The sequence below is a fragment of the Centroberyx gerrardi genome, chromosome 13 (assembly GCF_048128805.1).
Source record: "Centroberyx gerrardi isolate f3 chromosome 13, fCenGer3.hap1.cur.20231027, whole genome shotgun sequence".
NCBI classification, from domain to species: domain Eukaryota; kingdom Metazoa; phylum Chordata; class Actinopteri; order Beryciformes; family Berycidae; genus Centroberyx; species Centroberyx gerrardi.
This window is the reverse complement of record NC_136009.1, coordinates 12073642-12092142: the sequence shown is the minus strand read 5'-3', so window position 1 is coordinate 12092142 and position 18501 is coordinate 12073642. Positions and strand designations below refer to the sequence as shown.

Sequence of the window (18501 nt, the reverse complement as noted above, 5' to 3'; positions counted from 1 at the left end):
CCTCATATGAAAAAATAGATTTCTACACACATCAGAATATGTTTAGATATGTTTCAGAACATGCAAAAGGGTAAAAAAAAATATATATATTTATTTGACATCCACTAGAAATATATTTTGTGTGACTTCATAAGCTATTTTGAGTGGCCAAAATCTATTTTGGATTTAGCCTACTTGCAGATATAGCTGTAGGGGAAGAAAATGTATTTCCAGTGTCCAAAATCTATTTCGAATCAGTGTAATTTACATGTACAAATTTTGAGCAATTTGTGTAGGCCCATTTGAAACACATCTCTAAAGAGAACATGCCGTGAAATGTTGCAGTAACCTATGGAACGCTGACAGCAGGCTATAGCCCACTTATCCTGATCAATACATCGAGCGCGTGAGTGATTGATCCACCAGCAGATCTGTGTCCACATAAATACAGACAGGACAGATGCCGTTGTTTAGCTGTAGACCTGTAGCCTGCGCGGTGTTCCCCCTAAACTCTGTCGTCACTCCCCAGTCACGACTGGCGCGCGTAACGTGTAGATGCCATGATCATGTTCCTCCCCCTCCTCCTCCTCCTCCTCCTCCTCTACCTGGTACACAAGGGTTTTCCCCCCGCGCCTCTACATGCCATGCAATAAAATAAATCCCTCCTCGCAGTGCGGTCTTCCAGTCCCAACACCAGCAGCTCTGCTCTGGTAGCAGCCTATTTCTGCAGCACCATGCAGGCGGCGGGTACCGGAGCAGCTGATACCGACGCTACTGTAAACAGTAGCAGCACCGCCGACGTCGACGACAGCGGCGACGGGGCAGGGGAGAGGATGGAGAGGACGGTGCCAACCGAGGAGGACAGGACCAACCAGCAGCAAACGTCTGCAGCGTCCGGTGTACTCGGTGAGTGTCACGGAGAATACACGGCAACATATCTCGCATAGATGATCGGTCAGAAGAAGACGCTAGATGTCTGTTCATCTGCAAAGCATGATGGGGATAGAGGAGATTGATGTGCATGTGCTATGGTGCAGTCACCGATGCTTTGTACCTAACTCGCGCAAACCCAATGACCCATGAAGACAGAGAGGTCAGTCGGCTGTCATTCTTAACATTGGCTTTTGACTCTAAGGTTTGTGTTTTTTCTTTTCCCGCTGCATAGTGCGCATTCCGATTCAGAGAGGCCCGGGAAGTGCCAAGGCTTTGTGGTCCACAGGTGATGGAGCAGTCAGATGCAGTAGTCGGGGTGCATGTCCTTCTCTCACTGTAAACTGCACATTGCTGTTGCAGGTTGTCCGATAAGTTTGACCCGTTTTGTCTCAGATGTTGAAGATCTGAGAATTTGGTGAGAACATATTTTAGTGGTGAGTGAGCAAATGATGACCACAGAATTTTTGTCATGGTCATTGCTGTATAATTGCCAGTGATAGAATTCATGAAGGGTCCATGAAGGGATCCATGAAGGGTCAGAGCTTAAGAGGAGAGTCAGGAGAAAGTCCTGGCCAGTTAGATCTGACCATAACCCCGAACGGCCAAAAGATGTCACTGCAATTTATGCAACTAATCTAAGCTTTTTCTTTTTTCTGCGATCAACCCGAGGAAATACGTACATAAATACATAAGCGATATAGGTAAAGAATTAAGTTTGATTTTGCTGTTAAAATCAACTCAGATCATCTCCAAAATGGACCTCTCCACATCATCTACCATTTACCCAAGTGCCGTTATTCTCCATGTGTTGCCTCGAGAATACTCTGATCAAATTTCAAAATAGGAATGATACATGGATCAAACAAAGCCAACAAAACGATTAATTAAGCTTGTATGATACAGCATTGTGGACTTGTACAATTGTGTAGAATTTGTGTGTTTGGTCCGCGTTTAAAGAGTTACTAAACAACAAACCGAAGTGTAAAGCCTGACATGTAATAGTAAAAAGCATGCTACTGAAATTGCCATCTGCTATTAGCTGATCTTTGGTGCCAGGTGATGTCACCTTCTATAGAGTACAATCACCTGACACCAAAGATCAGCCAATAGCAGATGACAGTTTCAGTAGCATGCTTTTTACCATTAGATGTCGGGCTTTACATAGATTCGGGTTTGGCATTAAAGGATAAGGCTGGTGTTTTTTAATGCATTGCTTACTGTCAACAAATCCTATGAAAATAACAAAATCAGCAATGATTTTGTTTTGCCAGCAAGTCTCGTCCATGTAGCCGGTGCCCAATGCAGCCATGTCCCAGCAGCCATAGAACTCCATTGTATTAAAAAAACGATTAAAAACACGTCAAAGAGCCATGCCGTTGCTCTGGGCAACATATTTCATCATCACGATGCACCGGGCCAGCCGACTTTTTCCTCGAACAACTTAATAAGCCGGCTGTAAAATCATTTGCGATCTCAGGAAAGTAGTTCTGTAGCACCGAAAATAGTCCCCGGCGTAATGAAGAATTTGTTCCCATTTGAATTTGATTTGGTAATAACTACAACAGCCTGACTTTTCGTGGTAACAGTTAGCGATTTTTAAAATTTAAACTATGCCTTTGTGAGCTGTATTTCAAGGTTTTTATCTTACAATTGGAGCCAATTACTTCCGGGTTGACGGCTAAAAACGGTACGTGGGAAGTCAGAAAGTAACGGGAGTAGAGCAAACGCATTGTTGATTTTGTTATTTTCATAGGATTTGTTGACGGTAAGCAATGCATTAAAAAACACCGGCCTTATCCTTTAAGTTACTCTTTAACTTTTATTTTGAAATTTAAATAAATGCAAATGAATTGCAGCAACATCCTGAGGCAGTAGGCAGTGCCAACCATTTCACCATCTTCAGGCACATCGTCAAAGGGATGTTGGCAAGTTGGCACCCTCAGGTAATTTGAAATTATAAGAGTTCCAGGCTCTCTGTCACCCCTTTAACAATATCAGGCCATATTTTATATTTTATATTTAGCTGCTCTATGAATATATGAATTGCTGATTTTATGATTTTGCAGATGGCCACCATCAGTTATCTGGCTGCCACAGATCATTTTACCACACTTTTCTTCTGCTTTTGCAAATTCTGTAACAAGCAGACAGATATAAGAGCTGACAAGTGTTTTCAGCAGCGGTTAAAGAACACACTGTGGAGGCAGTCTTCTACAGTTGTTCAAAAACTGACAATTTATGGTGAGTCTTTTCATAGGGGGTGGTGCAGTGGTTAACACTGTCGCCTACAGCAAGATGTTCACTTGGAGTTTGCATGCTCTCCCACTGTTCGCCTGGGTGTCTGCGTTGTGCTCCAGTCCCTCCCCCCATTCCAAAGACATGCAACCTGTCCAGGGTGTCTGGCTGCTTTTGGCCCAGTGTATGCTGGGATAGGCTCCAGCCCCCCATAACTCTGAATAGTGTTAAACAGGTAGAGAAAATGAAGGAATGTTCTAAAAATGAATATTTGAATTGTTAATGAAGGTCTACGCAGAGTCCTGGTAACGTCCTCTAATACTGGTTGGCCTGTAGGATGTAGTGTGACGAACCCAGTGTGCTTCTGCCAAGCTTGAGAAGTGAAGCGGGCTTAAGTGCTCAACTTTGGACTACACTATGTAAAGAAAAACCTTCTTCAGGACGTTTCAAAGATGGCTGCCCATAGAAGTCCTATAGAACTCATCTTTGTGATGGGATGATGCAGATGACACACACTGGGACTGGCTTTCGTTGTGAACATAAATGAACAAATACTAAAGGAAGGATAAGGGGGATATATAGTATGGGCTTTAACTTGGGCAGTGCTGCTTATTTTAAGAGCACGGTTCTGCAGTTGCTCTACTGCAGTTGGACATAAGGGATGATAATATTCTTGAATTGCTCTGAATGGCTGAATCGCTGTTGCCAGGCCCGGCCATTTGCCTGTCAGAGATATCTAAATGTTCTAGGAGTGTCTTGGAGAAGGCCCTGCATATATAAGCAGTGATGTCAGTGAAATGAATTAGTGCAGAGAGGGCCGGTCGCTCAGATGAGCTTTAATGCTCCAAAGCTTACAGTGAAGGCAGGACAAAGAGTAAAGCAGTCAATGATTTGGCTTGGATTATATCATCATGTCAATAACTATATGTACTAACACATACAATATATAGTGACACCAGTATGCCAGCAAGCAATCACACACACACACACACACACACACACACACACACACACACACACACACACACACAGGCACACACTGTTCAATTAACAAAATTGCCCAGAGATTTATGCCGCCCATAATACTTTTAAAACCTTCCCCAGCTAAACAAACACCTCCCTCTCAGCAGTGCTCCTCTACTATACATGCTTTGGCAATAGTGTTTGTTTTTAAACTGTCATGCCAATAAAGCACATTGAATTGAATTGAATTGAATTGAATTGAATTGAACATGACCCTGTTTGCCACAGTCCCTGGCTAATTTCTTCTGACATGCTGCTAGTACATTATAGATTACATGAAGTGTTCTTTCAGTCACTGCACAAGCATGCAGGTCTATAATATATAATGCTGTAAGAGAATAATAGAGAGATGACAGCGGTGATGGCTTTGAATGGGAGGGATTTGGCTTTGTGCAGGAATTAGGCGATGGGATAGCGCAGTTATGCTGCGGAATGAAATCCCCATCGCAGGGGGATTGAGACGGTGACACAGTACGATCCACTGCACAATGTAGAGATCGGTCACTCACTGTGGCTATTGTGCTTGTGTGAGACAGAGAGAGTGTGACTTGAGAGTGAGAAGCAGTGTGTGAAAGGAGAGGAGGAAGCAGCAGAAACAGTGACTTCAGACTGTAATTGAATCGTGATAGTAGTGTACAAGTGGGATACCACTGCTGTAAAAACCACAGCCTCTCGCTTTGTCTACATTTAGTGGTTTTAAAGAGGCCTACTTAAAAGGCTAAAGCAGAATAAACTCAACCACAATGTGTCAGTGGCTGTGTCTGTTTATGAAGCTCAACCTCTTGTTTACAGATCATCTACTAAAATGTTTTGAAGTGGGCCAGCGTTTGCTCTGTACTATGCAAGACAAAGTCATATGAGCAATGCGGCACAGTCAACCTTCACGGCGGTTGAACAATTACTTTGGACATTGGTCTGATCTACAGTGTGTCCCTTTCGTTTTCCTCTGCGCAAGTGTGTGAGAGGAGCAAATAGCATGAAAGAAAAACCACGATGGAGAAATGCATCGGTTTGGAGCCAAATAGTGTGATGAGTGATAGAGTGACACTCATAGCGGTTTGACAGAGTTCTACCACACTAAGCCGTCATCTGTGTCCTTGATCACCCTGGTGAGAAAATATCACCATCTGTCTATCCCTCTCTCTCACACACTACTTCTCTCTCTCTCTCTCTCTCTGTAGCTCTCGCTCTCACTCATTCTCTGTAATCAATTTAAACTTTATTAACCCCAATTTGATCTCATCTCCCCTCTCTCCCCCTGTTGCCCCTTGTCTAATCCTTCCCTTTAGATAAATTGTTTGGGAAACGCTTTCTGCAGGCCAGACACTACATTATGTCTCGTAAGTCCTGGCTGAAGATGGTGCCCACCGACAACTGTGATATCCTGATGACATTTCCAGGTACGGTGAGGTCCATCCCTTCCTCCCTGGTCGTCCTCTGGCCAATCCATCACTGTAGAGAGAACAGAGCAGCCTCATTAGATGCCTTTGGCGGTCAGCCAACCACTCAGACACATGGCCGGGACTTAAAAATCGTCTCTGGAGACAATTAGATCTCATCCATTTACAGTACCTGTGTACTTACAGACCGGAACTTACTGTTGTATCCCTTAAGAGTGATGCAGGTGTGGGCAGAAATACAGATGGATCATCAAACTAAGTTGACAGTGAGAGTCAGAGATGCCCAGAGAGATAACCTTTCTCTACACATACAGTATACATAACACATATTGTATATTGTATTGACACAAACCACTAAATTTTAATGGGCACCATCTATGTTTCTCTATGGGTAAAACACTGAAAAATACTGAAATAATGAGCCAAGACTTATTTAATGAATGGAATGTGCATGCTGAATGTCTCCAAAGACTTATTATTTTCTATTTTGATGTTAAATGTTTTAAGCTTTATGTATTTATATGGTACTCCTTTATATGGTGGTATATCATTCTGTTAAACTCTGAATTGGGCCTCTATATGAATGCTCACCTTGGATTATGGCACAAGCGACAGTAACATCATATCCTGTGTATTGATGCTAACGCTATTTAGATGTTCTCAAATGTATTAGTGTAGTGTTGACGAAATGGGATCCATTATGGCTAAATTGAGTCAAAATGGGTCCTTTAGTTTCCTTCACAGCTTGAATCAGAACGGAGCCAGTCGGGGTTATAATCCATCATTTCAAACTATGGAAGAAATGTTTTTGCAACATATGCACACAGAGATTTAATTGGAGTGACCTTTTTCTGTCACCAACCCCCCACTGCTTGTTGGGCTTTCTGTCAGGCTTTGAAGGATGGGCTTGGTTCAGCATTGATCATTTCCTACCCTTAGTACACATGCCTGCTAAAGGTCTAGGGAGTAAAGTGAATGTAGACAGAGGGCTTTATGTCTGATGTGGCGCATTATGTTTCATGTTAACAAATGCAAATACATATTTTGTTGTTTATATTCACTAACTAACTTTAACTTTATTATAAACATTGACTCTGAATAGTATGCTTCGATAGGTTAAAGTGAAAATGAATGCGTGATGAAAGTGTCTCTCTCACTCTAGATACGATAGACGATCACACGTTGCTGTGGCTCCTGAATCAGATCCGTGTTGGAATCCCACAAGTCAGCATTCAGGTTCGACAGCATAAACACACCCAGGGACACGCCTTCTTCATCACGACGACTTTTGAGAAGTAAGACTCTGAGTGTGTGTGCGTGTGAACCAGTGTGTTTGTGTGTCTGTATATGTGTGTGCGTGCGTTTGTGTGTTTGTGTGCACCTCTGCAGACATGAGCAAGACAGTAACTGAGTATATTTGATTTGCTTTTATCTTTGTCAAATTTTGAGCCTATTGAAGAGCCTGGCAAGATAAGCGCACCTCAGCAAATTCTGAGTTTAGAAACCATATTAAGATATATTTCGCAGGTCTGGTGTTTGTGTTTGTGTGTGTGTGTGTGTGTGTGTGAGAGAGAGATGGAGAGAGAGAGAGTGAGAGCAAACGAAGGGAGAATCTTGTTTTTAACATTCTTGATTATTTATTGCAGCTGTGAGATTGACTCTGTTTCATAGTCAGCATCAAAGAGAGTGAGATTATTTTATAATTCACTATAGCAAATCCTCCAACAACAAAATTCTTGCTTTATGTGCTTTACAAAAGCAGCTCTGCAGCCTTTTATGCCAGAAAGAGACAACAAGAGTTAGGATTGTGTGTTGCAGAGACAAAAAGTGTGTGTGTAATCATTAGAAGCACGCACTTAGCCCATAAAACCATTTGCACTCTAACCTCCACACAGTGTTAGTTGCACAGCAGACCTACATTTTAATCATGCTGCTCATTTCCCCCCTCTCTCCTCAACCTCAGCTTACTGCGGGGAGCAGAACAGATGGGCATGCACAAAGCCGTCAAACCACAGTTTGGCGGTGGGACGCGTCGCTTTTCCTGTGAGGAGGACAACATCTATGACAACATAGAGAGCGAGCTCTGCTTTTTCACCTCACAGGTTAGAGGCTGCGGCTGTAGGTGCTGTAGAGACAACAGTGAGAAAACAAGCAGTGTCACTGTGAATATTTTGGGACTGCTACGCCCATTGTTATTATTTTGGGAAGGTTTGAGAAGTTGTGATACTTGTTGGAGATTCCTACAGTACATTTTTATACCAGTTATAGTCCAGAAAATGAAAGTCTCTATATTATTTCTCCTTTTCTCTTTTTCTCCACCTCTAATTGTGTTCAGGAGCGTCAGAGCATCATTAAGTACTGGCTGGACAACCTGCGAGCCAAGCAGGGGGAGGTGCTTCACAACATTCACTTCCTGGAGGGACAGCCAATCAGTATGCTGTTATTTAGGAAGCTTGAACTTTTCCTCGCTGTTCCATATCTGATTTTGTGTAAAATGTATCTTCTTAAATGCTTAAATGATTCTGTATGCAGTGTTACATTGTCTTGAACACGATGTTTGAAATCATTACATTTCGGGCATTCAGCTGATGTTCTTTTCCAAAACGACTCAGGATGCTCTATATATACGTATATGCTCTGGATGTAGCACTTCCCCACTCCGCTGTGCTTCACACACCCTCTGAAGTGTGCATATCATCCATTTTCAAGTGTTCAGGATAAAGAAAGATTGTGTCCAAATATAGTGCATCAGTGATACACCTGCACTATACATACTAAACAAGTAAAGCTGTCTTCCCTCATAAATGATGCAGGCACTCCTTGGGCCAGTCAGTAGCAAGATGCATCAGCCCTCCAAGTTTCATCAAAATTGGGCAGATGATGTAGCAGTTATGGCCTGTCAAAGTTTGAATTTTTGACCTTTGATTATAGTGCCTTCATCAGGCCAATCAGTGTAATGATTTTAAACGTCAGAACACAGCGCCAAGATGTGTAAGTTTTGTCAAAATCGTACAAGTGAGATATCACATTTGAGTTTAAAATTTTGACCTTTAATTATAGCATGCCCATTAGGCCGATCAGTGTATATTTCAAATGCTGGAACCCAGTGAGAAGATGCATCATCCCTCCAGGTTTTGCCCAAATCAGACCAGTGGTGTGTGAGATGTCACCTGAAATATCACGTTTGACTCTAGTTACGTGTCGTTGGTAGTTCCAGAGCTGGAGGCCAGAGGAGTGATCCATCAGATGTTTCCCCTCCATGAGCAGAGGATCCTCAGCCAGCTGATGACGTCTTGGGTCCAGGCTGTGTGTGAGCGGCAGCCGCTGGGTAAGCGGGGCACATTAACTGAAACTTTAAAATAATATGACCAAATCCTTTATGTAATAGGCCTGCAATATCAACTGTGTCATCTGTGTTTCAGATGATATCTGTGACTACTTCGGAGTGAAGATCGGCATGTATTTTGCCTGGCTGGGTTTCTACACCAACTCCATGCTTTACCCCGCTGTCATCGGCTTTCTGCTTTGGATACTGGCAGAGGCTGACCAGGTACCTGAAACCTATAATAAGCTTATAATAAGACGGTAATAAGAAGGTTTTCTCCTCCAAAGCCTTTGTAATCTTACTGGAAAGCTTCGTTACCTTGTCACAATATGGGTGTTCTGATGCTGCTTTGTAATCTTGTCTTCCCCTTTCATCTGTACATATTTTTTCTTTTTTTTTTTTATGTCAGGTATGTCAGAATCTCGCTGAGATTTTTGTCTTTTTTGTTGTCTGTCCTGGCACATTTGGTATCATTTCCTTCTCTTGTGCTATCATACCTCTTGTTCCCCCTATACATTTCGAAATAAATGCTAATCATAAAAAAGACAAGAATAAAGGCTTATGTTAAAGTTGAATTAGAGTACATTACAGGATTGATTTCCACAACAATCGTGTGCAACACAAATTGTGTGCATCCATGATGATCCATGTTAAAGTTGTTAAAGACACTAAACCCCTTTCTACTAAAACGGTGCTCTGACCCCTTTTTAGATGCAGCTAGAATGTGCCATTTGGTAATAGCATCAATAATGTCAGTTTTTTATTGTGATATTTTTGGATTTTTTTTTTTGTAGTAAATGCCATTGCTCATAATCATCTGAATATAACCATAAATAAATACATAAATAACCATAATAAAACCATTAATGAATTATAAAACACTTGAAACTGTGGATGGCATAATGATTATTTCAAGTATGTTGCGTCACTATATCTGATTGTCCTACTCTCCCACACAGACCAGTCAGGATATCTGCTGTGTGGTGTTCGCCCTCTTCAACGTTGTGTGGGCGACGCTGTTTCTGGAGCGCTGGAAGAGGCGAGAGGCGGAGCTGGCCTACAAGTGGGGCACCTTGGACACCCCCGCCGAGTCCCTGGAGGAGCCCCGGCCACAGTTCAGGGTGGGTAATGTTGCCAAAGTATGGGCATGTGGGAACAAGTAACACAATTATCAGTATTGTAATTATGTTGCATATGTATGTTGTTGCTTAAGATGTTGCATCTGAACTCTGAAGTTTGTTTTTTATTCACTACTCGCAACATTGTTTCTCACTTCTGGCTGCCTCTCTTCTCTAGAAGGTTTTATGACTCAGCAGCCACATATATTCTTTGGTTTCTTCTTCTGCACTCCTCTTGAACAAGAGTATTCCATTTCCACTACTCTGCAGATGAAGTTGCTTTGTCAGTGTAGCTATCTGTGCTGGGGATCTTGTCCAGAGTACAGTTACCATCAGTGACACTTACATAACTCCGGTAGAGACTGGATTGGCACGTTTACAGTGAGTAATGTGATCACTAGTGTTGGAGAGGCCATTGGATGGATTCCAAGAGGAGGCTGGAAGTTTTCTTCATGCCCCATGTGCTCTCTGAGAAGTGGAGGGGGGGCAGGGAGCCAGTTCCCGCCCCCTGTGGTTTGGAGTGAATAGAGGAAGTGTGGGAGGGCGGCGGCTGTGCCAGTTGTTTTGAAAGGGAGAGTTATGAGCTGTTGCAGCAAGCCCGGCTAGCTCAGTCGGTAGAGCATGAGACTCTTAATCTCAGGGTCGTGGGTTCGAGCCCCACGTTGGGCGCAAGTGTTTTGGAAGTTCTGATATGAGCTGTACAGTTAAAGAGAGTAATATGACCATGTGAAAGAAGAGAGTTTATGTGGCAAACTCCACTCACAAAGTACATTATCTGGAATTAGTCCACAGTTTTACAATTTGTAGATTGCTATTTTTTATGTATTTTTTATTTAATGTTTGATTATGTGTACAAACATGATATTGTTTGTACATATAATCTGAATTTGTGAAAGTTCATATAGAAAGTTTTGATATAGTTAGAAATCTTACCTTAAAATATGGATGTGTATGTGTTTTCTCTGTATTAAATTGCTCTACTTCACTGGTAATGTTTCCTGTTCCCAACAATAACCTGGCACACAATACCAAAAATATAGGAGTGTCTATTTGTGTGTGTTGCAATCAAGTATTGTTCACTTGAAGCACATTCTGCACAAATGTTTGCAGTCCACAACAGTTACAGTTAAGGTAAAAGCAGGAAGGGTAAAAGCAGGAAATAAAAGAGTCTCTGTTATTCTCTCTCTCACTGTACCCTGCCTCTTTCCTCTCCCTCTGCGGCTGCAGGGAGTGAAGCGGTGCAGTCCCATAACGGGCTGTGAGGAGTTCTACTACCCCCCCTGGAAGAGGGCTATGTTCAGATGGCTGGTCAGCCTGCCCATCTGCCTCCTCTGTCTCTGTTTTGTCTTCCTGGCTATGCTCCTCTGTCTGGAACTGCAGGTTTGAACCACATAATACAGCATGCAGTTTGAAGAAATGCAGAAGTTGTATTCAGGGGGTGATTTGAGTGGAGATAAATGGGGATGACATCTCTCTTGTGAACATGTATTATTAAACCAACCCCCTTATTACATATAAATGTTACTGGAAAAGTTCACAACAAAACAGTTTGAATTAATATCTCACTGGCAGCAGTAAGCAGCATCTCAGTAAATGATATGCCAGCCAACCACTATCATCATTTCAGATGAGTGCAGTGGGCTTTTAGAGATAGCTGACTATGGAATACCAGAGAGCATATTTAAATAAACTGAGTTTGTTAATATGCCTCATGCTTCTGATTCACCTTGCAGGAAGTGGTGATGGAGATTCAGGAGCTACCTGGTATTACAAGGTTCATTCCTAAGATAGTTCTGGCCATTACTGTGACCGTATGTGATGAAGTGTACAAGAAGATTGCATATTGGCTCAATGACATGGGTAAGAGTCGCAAAATGAACTCACTGGTTACAGTAAAGTAGTTCATGAATGACTATCTCTCTGATAAGCGATGCAGGAATTACTATATTCGAAATTTAATTTGAATTTAACGTGGTTCCCTTTAGGCAAGGTGACTTCTTGGTATTATAATTATTATTATAGAGTATGATGTCTTGCTACAGGAGTATTGGTGAAGAAAGCTTTTAGCTATGAAGTTCCTTTCCTTGTAACTTTTGCTTGCATTCTCTAGCAGGGAGGGAAGGGAGGAAAGGGAGAAGTTGCAAAGCAGAGAAAAAAGTAGCCTTCTTTTGACGATCATCATTCAACTGAGTAACGCTCCTGTAATACTTGTTTCTCCTTCTAGAGAACTACAGACTTCAGAGTGCCTATGAGAATAATCTCATCATCAAGATGGTTTTTGTAAGTCAGGCTTTCTCCTCTGTTTGGCATTGAATAGAGACGATTCATCTTGATCAATGAGTGTTTGACTTCTTGTAAGGTTTCCTCTTTGTTTTACAGTTTGAATTCATCAATTCTTACCTTAGCCTTTTCTACATTGGATTCTACCTCAAGGACATGGAGCGACTGAAGGAGGTAACAAGTCAAAAATATCACAAACAAAATGAGAGAAAATGACTCATGGAAAGGCCCAGTTCTGTTGTTCGGTCTTAAGCAACTCTTGTGTTTCAAACTTTGTGAAACACTGTAAATGACGTGGGACCATGACAAGCAGTGAACTGCGTTTGTACTTAGTGTACTTGTACTTGTGTATTTAGTTTGAATTAGTATTTACAATTGCGCTTGCTGAAAAATGTTGGAATGTGCATGTGTTTTGTCTTTTGAGCTTCTTCTTCTCACAGTAACAGAGGCGCTCTCTCCTCACAGATGCTTGCCACTCTACTGATCTTCCGCCAGTTCCTACAGAACATCAAAGAGGTCCTCCAGCCTTACCTGTACGAGCAAAACAAGCTGGGTGTCTTCACCCCCAAGGTGCTGTGGGAGCTGCTCCAAGCCATCGTGCTCAAATACGGCCGCCTGGCTCTGGGAAAGGCTCAGGCCTCGATGACGGCCTATTCCCTCCTGGGGACCAAAGGTCTCCCTGGCGCTCACCCTGCTAACGGAAACCCAGAGCCAAGGAGGAGAGGGGATCTGAAGGCCGGATTCAGGCTGACGGAGGAAGAGTGGGACATGAGTGACAGTACGCTGCGGCAACGCAAAGTCAGCTTCACTGAGAAGGTGGACTACCAGGACGTCACCACGGAGACGCAGGCGGTGGATGACAGCTTCCTGGAGGACAGTCCCACGCTGGTGGAGGAAGGCATGGACCCATCCAGTATTTTTGACAGCTGCGACGATGACAGCGATTGTGAGACGCTGGCTCAAGTATGTGGTCCGCCTGCCTGTTGATTATGATTTGTCGGTCTACGTTGTACCTTTGTGGTCCTGTGTTCTTGACCTGACCAGTGGTATTTTGTGCGCTGCAGCAATATCCCTCTCAACAAGTGATTTAGTCTAGAATTGAGTCTTACAATCTTCATTTTCTTAAAACAAGTAAAGAATCTGCCAACGCGGTGAGATAATTCCACAGTTTCGTGAATCAAGTGACATCTTGATGCGAGTAAAGTGATTTGCCTTATTTCAAGATATTGTTACTTGCTCCAAAAAAATTCAGGTGAAACTGCATTAAAAACTTCAAAAATAAGACTTAATACAAGACTAAATGCCTTCCTGAGTTAAGATGGACTAATTTTGCGGTGTGAATAAGCATCGCCTTTAAGCGCTAAAGAAATGATCCTAAACCTAATGCTAATTTTAGCAGGAGGCCAAGGAGAATACCACTGTGTCCCCTCCGAATGAATATGACTCTCTGTGTCAGAGAAGGAAGAGTGCAGGTGAGGGGAAAGAGGAGAAGAAGTCATGGATTGATCCGCCAGAAGAACCCAAGACCGTCACTCTGACCCAGGCTGAGATTGAGAGCTGCATGCAGACATATGAGGTGTGGCTCCTGTCTTTTCTCTTGTCTTGCAAATTACTTTTTACGAACATTTATTAAAGTGCACAAAGCATAAGCCAGGTTGCTTTTCTTACAAAAACTCCAGTATATCCAATTTCCCCACAAATGCATGAAAACAGAGATTTTGTTGCGTAACTTTTGACCCTGGCAGGACACGCTTCAGGACTACCAGGAAATGTTCATCCAGTTTGGCTATGTGGTGCTGTTCTCCTCTGCGTTTCCTCTGGCTGCCATGTGCGCGCTCATCAACAACATCATCGAGATCCGCAGTGACGCCCTGAAGCTCTGCACCGGCCTGCAGAGGCCTTTCGGACAGCGGGTGGAGAGCATCGGACAGTGGCAGGTCAGCGTGTTTTTGTTTTTCACTCCAAGGTTAATGGTCAGTACTTTACAAAGGCCTAGTGCAAGCTATACACTGCAAAAACTGACCAACTTATTTTATCTTGTATCCAGACTTATCAAGCTTATTTTAGGATTTTTTTATGTGAAATCATCTCACTGCACTGGCAAATAAATTTAACGTTTTCAACAATTTTTTACTTTTTTTCAGGATAATGTCACTTGTTTCAGGACATTTACTTGGTAAAAGTGAAATTGTCTTGGAGACATTTTCACGTTTCAAGATTTTCTTCATTGTTTCATGATGATTTCTGAGTGATACGTGCCAAAATTAGTAATTTTGGCACGTATCAAGTGAAATTTATTGAAACCAGCAAGATTATCTGCCAGTGCAATGCGATAATTTGACTAAAAATGTCATGAAATAAGCGTGGTAGGTCTGGAAACAAGTTAAAATCACTGGACAGCTTGTCATTTTTTGCAGTGTATTGTTCATGTTGGGGTAGGTATAAAGTTTATTAAATTTAATGACCAATTTTATTCTTATTTATTTGGCCATGCATCAGAGATCTCATACATCTCTCTCTCTCTCTCTCTCTCTCTCTCTCTCTTTCTCTCTCTCTCTCTCTCTCAACAACAGACTGCGATGGAGGCCATGGGCCTGATAGCCATCATAGTGAACTGTTACCTGATTGGTCAGTGTGGTCAGCTGCAGCGTCTGTTCCCCTGGTTGAGTCCTGAGATGACAATCATCTCCATCGTCTTGCTGGAGGTATGAACTGCCACACAGGTATGAAGAGTAAATGTAAGGCCTTGTTGATGAAGAGTGTGTTAGTATTTTTTTGTCAGGGATACAGTTTTACTCCCGTATTTGCCTTTTCCTTGAAAGAAACACTCTTATGTACAGGGCATTCACTTTTGTTGAATTACAAATGAAGTACTACATATGTGCATGGCCTGCTGTTATCTGTTGTGTGGCTTTCTTATTTGATCAAGGTTGATGTGTACTAGGTTCATTAATGAACGCAAAACCTCAGAAGAGTTTTTGGTATGTGTTTGAGATGCACTATTTTGCCATATGAAAAAAAAAAACACAGAATAGGCAACAGAATGTGACTGTTTGTGCCTTGATGTATCTGTCTGAGCCTGTCCCTTTGTGGTCTCGGTGGTTTACAGCACTTTGCAATCCTCCTAAAGTACGTCATCCATGTTGCCATCCCTGATATCCCTGGCTGGGTAGCAGAGGAGATGGCCAAGCTAGAGTACCGACGAAGGGAAGCTTTCAAGGTATAGTTGTATCATAGCTTGAAAGACCTTCGGCCAACAGCATACTTGAAGGCTTGCTACTGGCTGCTACTTTGTGCATTTTCTATCACAAGTCTGTATGCAATGTGGAAAAAAAACTACTTGTATAAGTAAGGCCAGTGCAGCCTTATTTTGACTGTGCACAGTGTGATTTGGCCCATCAGGAGATCACTGTGTGTGTCCAATTATGTTTGTCTGTATATTGTCGTATCACATCACTTGCATTTTCCCTTAATGCTGACTTAGATAGTTCTGTCATGATACAAAAGCACAACTATGATGGTCATGGCAGCAAAAGTCAGCATGTGGCCTGTATCTTTCCATGTAAACAGGCCCCAACAGCTTGTTTGTGTGAACTAACTGCTAAAAAGGATGACATGTTCAACAGTGAAGATGTAATGGGAGGGAGGGCACACAGGGGTCAGCTGTTTTCTGTAAACACTCTGAATTGAAGAGCTTGAAGCTTAATGTTTAAATCACTAGCACTCCAGCACCAGCTTCTCTGTGTTTCTCTTTTGACTCTCTTGCACACACATTTCTCTATTTCACTCACTGTCTCTCTTTCTCTCTCTTACTATCTTTCTCTCTTTCTGTTTTTCTCTCTCTCCTCTTCTTAACACGCCTTGTCTTCTCACTGGTTAGAAGCACGAGCGGCAGGCCCAGCAGCACTTCCAGCAGCAGCTGAGGCGCCGCCGCGAAGAGGAGGAGCATCAGCGTCAGGCCGAGCTGCAGGCCGAGGCCCGGCAGGAGAGCGAGTACCACAAGGCGGACGCCCAGCACCAGCACCACCATGACAAAGCGCCGGGGGGCAAGCCAGGGGACAAGCCCAAGAGACCCAGCTCTCTGCTGGGCAACAACAACGTGATGAAGCTGAAGCAGATCATCCCTCTCCAGGGGAAGTTCTCCTCGGGCACGTCGCGCTCCCCCGCCCAGTCCCCGACGGGAGGCGAGGCGAAACTCCCTGGATTTCTGAATTTTAAGTTCCTGAAGTCGCCTGAGGTGAAAAAAGAGCCGGCGGTGGCGGTGGGAGCGACTCCAGGGTCGACGGTGAGCTCCTCCGCTGCCCCCGGTGGCCAGGAGAGGTCACAGTCCCCCAACAGGACATTCAGTCCCGGGAAGCTGTTCAGTTTCAGCAAGTCAGAGGGGACGGTGGTGTGTGCCAATGGGACACAGCCATCCAGACAGAGCGATGCCTCCTCCCAGGCTGCTAACGCTCAGCCCAACAGAGCGGAGCTCAACACGACCGCCGAGGAGTTGCCCTCCAATGAGTCAGATAAGGGAGAGACAAGACAATCGACTGATTTAGATAACTCTGGCTCCAAGAGTTAATAAATCATCAAGCATACCAATGTAATATTACGGTGGAGTGCAATGTACAAATGCTCAGGCAACATTCTGAGACAATGATGCACCTGTACTGTAGGAGAAACCGTTAGTCGCAAGGACCAGATGTACGGTCAGCGAGTGGTAGACTTTCACTCTTGATGCAAACTACTTCGCACAAAGCATTATACTGTATCTATTATCACTTGATTATATATAGCTTCCATGTAAAAAATGTACAGTAAGTGTAACTCCTTGAATGAGGCTTGAGTAACCTTTAATTAAGGTTGAAATACTGCATGACTTGTGGCTCTGCGCCTGGTTTTCAATAGCATCTTGGCATCAAAAAAAGATGATCTCAATGTGAAGGGCGTTCTTGTGAAACCAGGCTCTGATCAGCAAAGAGCCATTCTATCAAAGGATCTGAATAGCAGTTTACCCATTCCAGGTTCGTTTCTCATTCTGATGCATTTTGATGTGTTGAATGCATGTCGAGCCATCTGCATGCATTACCTGTCCATGTCCTTTCAGTTGTCAAGCACTTTCAAAGCCATTGTATTCTTCCGCAATAGCTCAGATTATATTCACTGTGACCGTGAAAAATTATATTCTATTTTTCTTAACTTTGATTTTCTATGAATTATTTTATTACATAAATTAGTGAATGTACCTCTACGATGCAAATAAATCTCACTTGAATAAACATCCATCATGAGACAATGTAAATATTGGTTGATTTTCTTAATGGTAAATCAATATTATTGGATGATCATTTTCTGCTGCTGGACCCCACTTTGGAAATGTGAGAAATGGAGGTGAATTCAATTTACAAGGCAAATTATGACACTAAAATTCAGATTACTTTATTCAGAATAAAGATCCAAGGTATTAGAATGCAAGGGAGCATAAAGACACTTCTTTGATGAATATCCTCGCAAAAAGATAGTTCCCATTCAGTTTCAGTCAATGTCCCAATACACAGGATCTTATGTAACTATTCCACGGTGCTATTTTGGGTGAGCACCTATGTGGAAACCTAACATGGATGTTAGACAAAAACAATGGAGTTCTTCCACTCAGTATCACACACAAGATGTTGCTGTTTATGAGTTACATACATCACTGTATAACCTATATGAGAAAAAGAAGATTTGAAATTGACATCAACCGTACATTCATACAATTAACTCAAAGTAAACCATTTATCCACTTAGAACTGCATGACAAAAAGCACGCACATCCCAAACTTAACCAGGTGCTGGACAGAATGCAAAGCATAGAACAAAAGTAGAATCGGCACAGTGCAAGTTGCTCCCACGGTGTATGAATTCATTAACACCTACACATGTGACCTGGTCTGATGAAGAGCAGGCAACTTGAAACTCAACATGCATAGGTGTTGATAAATTCGTACTCCTTGGGAGCGACTTGCTTTGTGTGGATTCTCATTTTGCTTTAAACTCTTAGTTAACCAGCCAAGTTGAAAACATACATTTCGACCTGTGAACGGCAGTCAATAACAAATATACATATGAAGACATAATGATCTGCCATGCCAAAAATTATTAAAAATGTGGCAAACACAATTTGTATGTATAGTAGATTTGCAAGGATTTTTTCTGTAAGTGCAATACTTCAGGCTGCAGC

The 18501-nt window shown here is 42.6% G+C and overlaps 1 protein-coding gene and 1 non-coding gene across 2 annotated transcripts; both read left to right on the top strand.

The window, feature by feature from the left end:
- The first annotated feature begins 812 nt into the window (after positions 1–812).
- LOC139909301 (anoctamin-8) lies at positions 813–17561 on the top strand. The gene is made up of 18 exons (XM_071896329.2): positions 813–885; positions 5460–5570; positions 6733–6865; positions 7534–7672; positions 7906–8002; positions 8782–8898; positions 8993–9120; positions 9855–10016; positions 11241–11393; positions 11747–11873; positions 12238–12293; positions 12393–12467; positions 12759–13250; positions 13693–13869; positions 14039–14230; positions 14867–14998; positions 15403–15513; positions 16174–17561. The coding sequence occupies exons 1-18, from the start codon at positions 813–815 to the stop codon at positions 16858–16860; spliced, it is 3162 nt and encodes a 1053-aa protein (XP_071752430.1). The 3' UTR covers positions 16861–17561.
- Positions 10610–10682, top strand: trnak-cuu (transfer RNA lysine (anticodon CUU)). The gene has a single exon. It is a non-coding gene; the product is annotated as a tRNA-Lys (tRNA).
- Positions 17562–18501: the final 940 nt, after the last annotated feature.

What these genes read in the sequence shown, in the direction of transcription:
- LOC139909301 (XM_071896329.2), top strand. Translation starts at nt 813, where the DNA reads ATGGAGAGGACGGTGCCAACCGAGGAGGACAGGACCAACCAGCAGCAA. An exon ending in ATATTGGCTCAATGACATGG is followed by an intron (nt 11,874 to 12,237) that starts GTAAGAGTCGCA and finishes TTCTCCTTCTAG; the next exon opens with AGAACTACAGACTTCAGAGT. An exon ending in ACAGCGATTGTGAGACGCTG is followed by an intron (nt 13,251 to 13,692) that starts GCTCAAGTATGT and finishes TAATTTTAGCAG; the next exon opens with GAGGCCAAGGAGAATACCAC.